We start from the raw sequence: 7,615 nt of genomic DNA on the forward strand, positions 1-7,615 counted from the left end.
GAAGAGCCAACAATAATATTGTTTTGGAATGCTATAATATGGCCAAACCTCGACAAGAATCTGTAAATAAAATATTTACTGTGAGTTGTCAAATCCATTTATTTGCAGTTTAAAAGTAGAGAGACATTAAAAAATTGTGTTTTCGCTGTCACAAGACAAGAAAATAAATTCGAAACCGTTCCATGGAAAAAGCCAAGAACTTGGAATGTTGTAGGAGACAAATTCATTTTTGCAATTCTCAGGTCTGTGTGGTACAGGTACATCGTTTCTGAGTTATTTGTCGAAGCGTTTCACCCAACTTACATGGAAAAACAAAACATCTGGAGTTCACTTTGCTATGAAAGCACTTACTTTTTGCTCATGAGTTGAAATACTTGTGAATGAACACATCTCCCATTGTACTTGAAACGCTCAAACTGCCAAGATTCAAAGGGATAGACAATTTTTCCAATCAAATAGCTCCCTCTGTATCATGGTGTCAAGCAAGCAGACAATTCGGAAATTCAAAATGCCGAATTTTCGAATCGATAGACGTCACGGAACTGGAAACTTAAAAAAAGATTTACTGACTATTTTTAGATCATCTTCATCTTTTATGATTATGATATTAACTTTGCAACTCCACAAAGGCATGTCTTGCTTGTGGCCGGAACGAAAAAACATATCCGAGTTTAACCTTCACATCGACAATTCCCTCCAAGACCTACCACAGGCAGCCCAAGCTCGGTTTACGATTTATAGACTTTGTATGGGAAAATTAACTTTGAGCTTTAATGCTAAAATAAGCTGTAAATGTGGAAATAAACTTCACTTACTTCTACGTACAGTTGTCCTCGACTTTTCTGTGCAATAGGAGGGCAAACTGTGTCCGTTTTAGACGGGTTTGTGGCTTTCGAATTTTTACGATGTAGTTTGTTGTCATTTCCTCTCTTTATGAGGGGAAATGACAACTGACGACATCGTAAAAATTTGGAAGCCACAAACTCGTCTAAAACAGACCCAGTTTGCCCTCCGATTGCACAGAAAAGACGGGAACAACTGTACGTAGAGGTAAGTGAAATTTATTTCTACATTTACAGCTTAATTTAGGATTAAAGCTCAAAGTTAAATTTCCCATACAAAGTCTCCATAAATCGTATACAGAACTTGGGCTGCCTGTGGACCTATCGAGAACGGCACCTTTCTACTGCCCCCTAAAACCTTCTGCAGATAGGCCCATAAAAACTTTGGGACAAAAACGAAACTTAGCATGGGACGTACAGGAAAGATATTTAATTAACTGGAATCGTGCCATTCGAGTACCTCCAAAAGCTCATGGATGAAATGAAGTGTAAACATTGAAGTGCATTGAAGTGTATGTACTAGATGAATCTATTTTGCTCTTTAACATACGTCACAGAAACCAATTATTATGACGTTCCTATCCCTGTCCATTGTGTGTTAACCAGATGCACTTGCGCGCGTGGCAACAATGAAGCGGCAATGGCAACGCCGATAAACAACAAGCTGATGGCGGATCGCGTTGGTGCATACTTCACAAACCGTGCTTTTATCATTAATTCTTGATGTTGCTTATGAAATAGAACCTTTATAAAAAATGGTCAAGCCTCTTTGTATATGTCAAATCTGTACGTGCGGGTAAGTTCAATCCTTTGCTTTCGGTTGGTAGCATTTGATCTAGTTTTCATTCAGAATCGTGCGATGTAAGCTCAAGTAACTGTTCGTTTTGTAGGAGGCACCGATGCGCCCACAAACCAGAAACGCGTACTCCTCTACATCCATGTGTATTCACGGAGTATCAAGCTCGCTACAAGAAACATCCCGTCGACCGTCGCTTGCCATTCAAGCCAGAGTATAGTGTGAAAATTTCCACTCAACCCATGGAGGAAAAAACAAACTACAGGAATGATTATATTTCACATATTTACGCTCCTCCAAAAAAACGTGACAAAACACATTATGTCAAACCCCAGGGGCAGATCAATGGCGAGAGTACCTACAAACACGACTACCCCGGAACAGTAGTCCCTCCCGCAACATCGGCAAAGCCTGAAGCATCGTTTCATACTAATGACTCTCCCTTCGAAAGCAGTACAGTCCATCAGGATACCTACCGACCTTGGGATTTGAAACTGTGTAAAATTGATAGCGTGAAACCTGACGCAACTCCAGCCGCTCGAGGTGGAAAGATGAACGGCAAAAGTATTTTTCAAACCGATTTTCCTGGGTACTTTGTGAGCCGTCGTCCGCAGATACGTCCTCCGGATTCTGCGCTCCGTGTCAATCAAGGCCCGATGGAACAGGACACGACTACACGGCTGGATTACACTAGAAAGGAAACGCTACCAGCAGAGTCTGCCAAACCAGCTGAAAAACGACCAAGCACTCAGCAACCCTTTAGAGGCAATACTACATTCATGGATGATTTTGCCTACAGAGGTGGCAGGCCTGCCTCCAGTTTTAAGCCGACACAAGACATTGTTCAATCAAATAAGCCCTTTGATGGGGATACTACCACTGGTGTGACCTATAGACGTTGGACAATTCCAAAACGTGAATTACGTCCAAAAGAGCAGTACAACGCGCCTGTAACCAAGTTTGCTACCAACACCACTTTCCAGCACGACTTCCCCCAATGGGATATACCTCCAGCTGAAAGCGCAAAACCACCAGTCACATCCTTTGCCTCAGGGAAACCATTTGCTGACAGTACCACTCACAAGGAGGCTTTTAGAGCCTGGGAGATGCAGCCCACTAGAAAAAGCCTCCAAACTGACAAGTACAGGCCACCCTCTGGGAAATTTCTTGGTGAATCAACCATGCGGAGCCATTACAGAGGACGGTATGTTGCTCCTGCCAAGCCAGCGCGGCATGATGTTCATCGTCCTATAAGTGGGGATATGATGATGAATACAACATACAAAGATACCTACACTGGAGACCGTCCACAAAGTTGTCCAGCAGAAGGAATCCAACAGTGGCAGCCAGGCACCCAGAAAGGGTATTATTACACTCATGATAATAAAGGGCATAGTTATTATTTGCCACTCTCTGAAACTGTTCAACCCCTTTCTTTGTCAGCCTAAGTTATGTACAGGACAGTGGATCTTCATTGCAGGGAGGAGGGCTGGTGCAGTGGTGAGAGCACTCGCCTTCCACTAGTGGGGCCCAGCATCAATTCCTGGATTCGACGTCATAATGTGGGTCGAGTTTGTTGGTTCTCTACTCTTCTAGAGGTTTTTCTCTGGGTACTCCGGTTTTCCCCTCTCCTCAAAAACCAACATTTGATTTGATTTGCAGTCTCCCTGATTACCGTAAAGTTCTGAGAGTAACGACCCCCCAAAAGTAAAATTAGAAGTTCAAGGCATCTAAGAAATTCTTAAAGTAGCAAGACCCCGAAAATAGTGATCCCTCCGAAAATAACAAGTTCCACGCACCGAATGCCTTTGGTTTACAATCCATAGTTAAATTCTTAATGTACAATACTAATGTCTTTGTGCAGTGACAAATTGAACACCTTAAGGCACTTTACAACAAGGGAAAGCAAAAGCCATCATTTGTCCCTGACATCAGTTCACTGATGTTAAAACTAAACTGGTATAATTTTGTATTAAGAACAGGAATAATTTTTCAAATCATACTTGAAAACTCTACATACTGCAGAATAAAGTCTGGTGCATCATGGACTAAAAGCACCGAGTTTAGCTTTCCTCCCCTGAGTCAGGGAAGATTCGATTTCCTCTACATTGGATGATTCACCCATGCAATAGCTTAGTAGGACATCGATGTTTAGTATATACTCAAACCCCAGTTATTGCATTTTTAGCTTTCTGATTGGCTTGCCCAATCCCAGTTATCAGCGAATAACCGAGGTTTTGGAAAGCAGTGTGGCAAGTGTCAGTGTGTCCAAAAAAATTAGGCATGAAGTTTCAGTTTTGTTCTGAAAACAACAGGTTTTGTGAAGGGTTCCCCTAGGAAATACAGCACCTTTTTGACAATGTCATCCTGGAAGCTACAAAGAGAGCCACAAAGTTCGGCATAAACATATTCAATGGTACAAAAGAGTGAAGTTCAAAAGCTCGAAATTCTCACTGTTGATAATTTTGCATTTTAAGATCATGTAACAACTACAACTCAAATGTTTACCTTGAAGTGATAATCACCTCATAATCACCTCATAAGCACAAATGGAAAATTTTTTTTTTTTTTTTGGTATGCACTTCACGATTAAAACCTTATGTCCAATACACACGAATGAAAGAATAGTTAAATATTTCACTGCTACCAGAATTGGGCAGTGCAATACCACATTTCACAAGCGGACAACTGAAGTCCCTCATATTAATTTTGTTTATTTTGATAATGTGAACTACATTTTTTGTTACTTTTTCATAGTTTCCTTGGCATCCTAGCATGTACTTCTAGGGGCCTAATCAGCCTCATCAACCAGAGTTGAAATACAATTACCTACCTACCTATCATAGCTTTTGTTTTTAATCAGAATATTGCCAATTTATTACTTAGGTATCACTATTACAATTACCTTCTGTTTATGGAAAATACAAATAAAGTGTCGTTTTTTACTAATATGTTGGTTTTTTCTTTCGGAAAAAAAAAAGAGCTTGGGCTAGGTTGTTTCATAGTTTTTGTTCCCCTGAAAATAATGAGCCCCAAAAGCTGCTAATTCCGAAAGTAACAAGGGTTGATACTATTGGAACTTTACGGTAGTAGAGCATTTGTGCTCTGCTAAATAACCTTGAGACTTAAAACTAAAGTGTTTATTATTATTATTATTATTATTGAGTTCATTTTGAAAGAGAAAAGGTGACACCATTTCCGAAAAGTTTGTAGCATGCAGGTCATATGGGATAAGGTGTAAAACAATGCAGTGTTTTATTTAAGTTCTAGTGTTAAAAAATTCAAGTGATAGTTTGCAAATGTACCTTTGCACATTGTAAAAAGACAATTCATAAGGAATTTAAACAATAAATTTGCATAAATTTGTTGCCAGTTGCAGCAATTAAAGGGCCACATTCGCCCAAAAATTATTGCGCACTGTGACTGAATTTAGTGTAACACGGAATTACCCAAATGGCTGACATGTTGATTCGCATGAGTGCTTTCAGCCAATCAGATCATACATTTGGACAAGCCGTAGTTTGGAAACAAAAACAAAAGATCACAATGACTTTTGGGCGAATGTGGGCCTTTAACCCATTCACCCCTAAACCGGCCATACTTAGTATTTTACTCTATCTAATGCCAGACAATTTTACTTGTCAATGGGTAAATCATAACCCTTAGAAACAAAAATCACTTATTGCTATCCTTTGTTCCTTTAATTCAAATATTATGTGCTATAATTGGAACAACGCTTGATTTTGATGCTTCCTTGTAGAGTTTTGTGTTGTTCAAGATTCACAGGTGCTACATTTTAAGGAACAGGACGGGAATTATTGAGATAAAGGTTCAGTGTATTCAATGCAGTGGGTAATGCCAAAAAAATAATACATAATTAATACATAAAGGTGAAACCTTAACTATAACAGCAAAGCAGTCAAATACAGATAATTCTGTGCTAAGACACTTAATCGTATTTAATAATGAGTAGTGTCTAGCTCCAGTGAAAGGGTACAAGTATTGATACCAAGGTAAATGTGATAGAAATGATATTTCAGTGACTAAAATTTTCCCATTTTTTAAATTCACAGTATCTGTGCCTTTAAGAAGAGGTTAGGGTTTAGGGTTTTGTGTCACAGACCTAATTCTTGTGTACTCCTTCACTGGGTTGCAAGACAGTAACTCTGATATTTAAGGTTAGGGTAGTGAAAAACGAACTTTTTTTCATGAAACATAAGAAAATGCACTTCATTTTGTTGTCAGTTGACAAAAGACGTTTCAAAGAAAGTTGATCACCATTCATGAGGGAAGCATCAACTTAACAGGATCAAAGAGAATGCCAGTGGATGGTAATTTTTTGCTTTATGAGAACAGGGTTCAACTGTGGATTGCATCAACCCTTTGAGCATATTCAAGAAATTTACCCCAATACATTAACTTTAAAATGTGTTTCATTAACAATGGGCATGCAGTCACTGTCCATGAATTCTGTCCATGTAGTTTATTCAATAAAGCTTCAAAAAATGGACCTCTTGTTTTGTCTTTTCTTGTTACAAAAAAGGGAGACCCCCTTAAAATCAAATCATATAAAAGTTGAAACTACGGGTAATATCGACACATCTCCTTGCAGGTTCATTCCAGATGGAGAGCTTGCTCGTTGAGGTCATGGTGCAGCTAAAACTATCTGACATAACCCAGAGTAAAATCTCCAACTGGCACTAAGGCTGTTAACTGTAAGGAAAGTCACATGGTCTGGGAATACATAGAGAGGTTATTAAAAAACTAAAACTTGTTGTCTTTTTGTCATATGCAAAAGTTTATTAAAACCATGAATTAAACCATAAAGTGATACTTTTCACTATGTGTAGCTCAGTTTTGTATTAAAGCCTGCAAAGGTAAAATTTGTTTTCAACAAGAAAAGTTCTCAACGTTCAAAAATGATATGGTTACACGATACAAAACTTAGCAAGTCCCAGCCCTTTCCAGGTAACACTGAAGATTTTGTAGCTTAAAATAATCAATGAAACTTTAAAGTTTATTCCTATTCCTCCTGTTAGCCTATTTCGTATTCCTTCCTTTTACAACAAAAATTCAGAAAATAACAAAAAAGAATCTAATGGATACAGTGAAACTCTGCAATTTTATTTCACTTCCAAGCATGCATCAGTGCATCTTAGATCTGTTTGAAGGAGCAGAAGCTGTAGGTGGTGGTGGTGGTCCACTTCGGAATAGCTCTTCAATAAAATTATGAAGCAATCTATTTCGTTCATCCGGTACACATTCCAGTACCAAGTACCTCTTGTCTTTCTGCAAGTTTCAAATAATCAGATTTCAACACTTGAACTCACATTAAAAAACATACTTGGGGGTATTTTTGTGACCCTCCTGACCCTGTGGTGGAATCTTTGTTTCCAGTTTTTTGCCTTATTAGCATACATGTACACCACCTGTAAGCCTGTCTTTTTGTAATCTGAGTAATGATGCTTTGAAAATTCGAAATTTTACAAAGAATGTATGGGCTCATTACAGGGTAAGAAAAAAATTTAGAACTCCACTTGTCCAATGGACAAGTGAGGTTCTGGTTTTACTTGTCCAAATCTCAAGTCTAGCTGTCCTTGAATGTAGAGTTAAATCCAAGCTCTAATGTATGACTCATGGATACGAAGCATAACCCTCTCTATTTTGGAACTCAGATAACGTCTACATAGCATTTAAAGCGTCAGTTTACTTCCAAGATTCCTGGAACTTTCGAACTCGAACTGTTGGGCTGTTAGATTGCTTTTTCTTCTAAGCGTTTCTGCCGAAGGTTTTGCTTTTCTCTTTAGCTACTTTACCGGTACACCAAAAATAGCCTTTTATACTTTGCTGATCGGCCGTCATTGTGCATGTGCTGACAGCAACGAAGAGGAATAGATGCACAAATCGATAACCCAAATGAGTCCCAGGCCCTTTTCAGTACGCATTGAAATAAAATGATGGATAAATCGTAAGTGCT

At 38.8% G+C, this 7,615-nt stretch overlaps 2 protein-coding genes across 3 annotated transcripts in view; one reads left to right on the forward strand and one right to left on the reverse strand.

Annotated features, from left to right (window-relative positions):
* Positions 1-1,472: 1,472 nt before the first annotated feature.
* Positions 1,473-3,226, forward strand: LOC138043923 (stabilizer of axonemal microtubules 2-like). The gene is made up of 2 exons (XM_068890450.1): positions 1,473-1,638; positions 1,733-3,226. Exons 1-2 carry the CDS (start codon positions 1,598-1,600, stop codon positions 3,084-3,086), a joined length of 1,395 nt encoding a protein of 464 aa, XP_068746551.1. The 5' UTR covers positions 1,473-1,597; the 3' UTR covers positions 3,087-3,226.
* Positions 3,227-6,417: 3,191 nt separating this feature from the next.
* The window catches only part of LOC138043922 (transcription elongation regulator 1-like), a 59,144-nt gene continuing 57,946 nt past the window's right edge, over positions 6,418-7,615 (reverse strand). For both annotated transcript variants that reach the window (XM_068890449.1, XM_068890448.1), the window contains one exon: positions 6,418-6,927. In XM_068890449.1, the coding sequence (XP_068746550.1) occupies positions 6,784-6,927 (144 nt within the window). In that variant the 3' untranslated portion in view covers positions 6,418-6,783. The remainder of the gene's footprint in view (positions 6,928-7,615) is intronic.

Source organism: Montipora capricornis, chromosome 3 (assembly GCF_036669925.1).
Source record: "Montipora capricornis isolate CH-2021 chromosome 3, ASM3666992v2, whole genome shotgun sequence".
Taxonomy (NCBI): Eukaryota; Metazoa; Cnidaria; class Anthozoa; order Scleractinia; family Acroporidae; genus Montipora; species Montipora capricornis.

Excerpts from the sequence above, each read along its gene's own strand:
- LOC138043923 (XM_068890450.1), top strand. The coding sequence starts at position 1,598 with ATGGTCAAGCCTCTTTGTATATGTCAAATCTGTACGTGCGG. Across the intron at positions 1,639-1,732 it reads TGTCAAATCTGTACGTGCGG|GAGGCACCGATGCGCCCACA; the intron begins GTAAGTTCAATC and ends TTCGTTTTGTAG.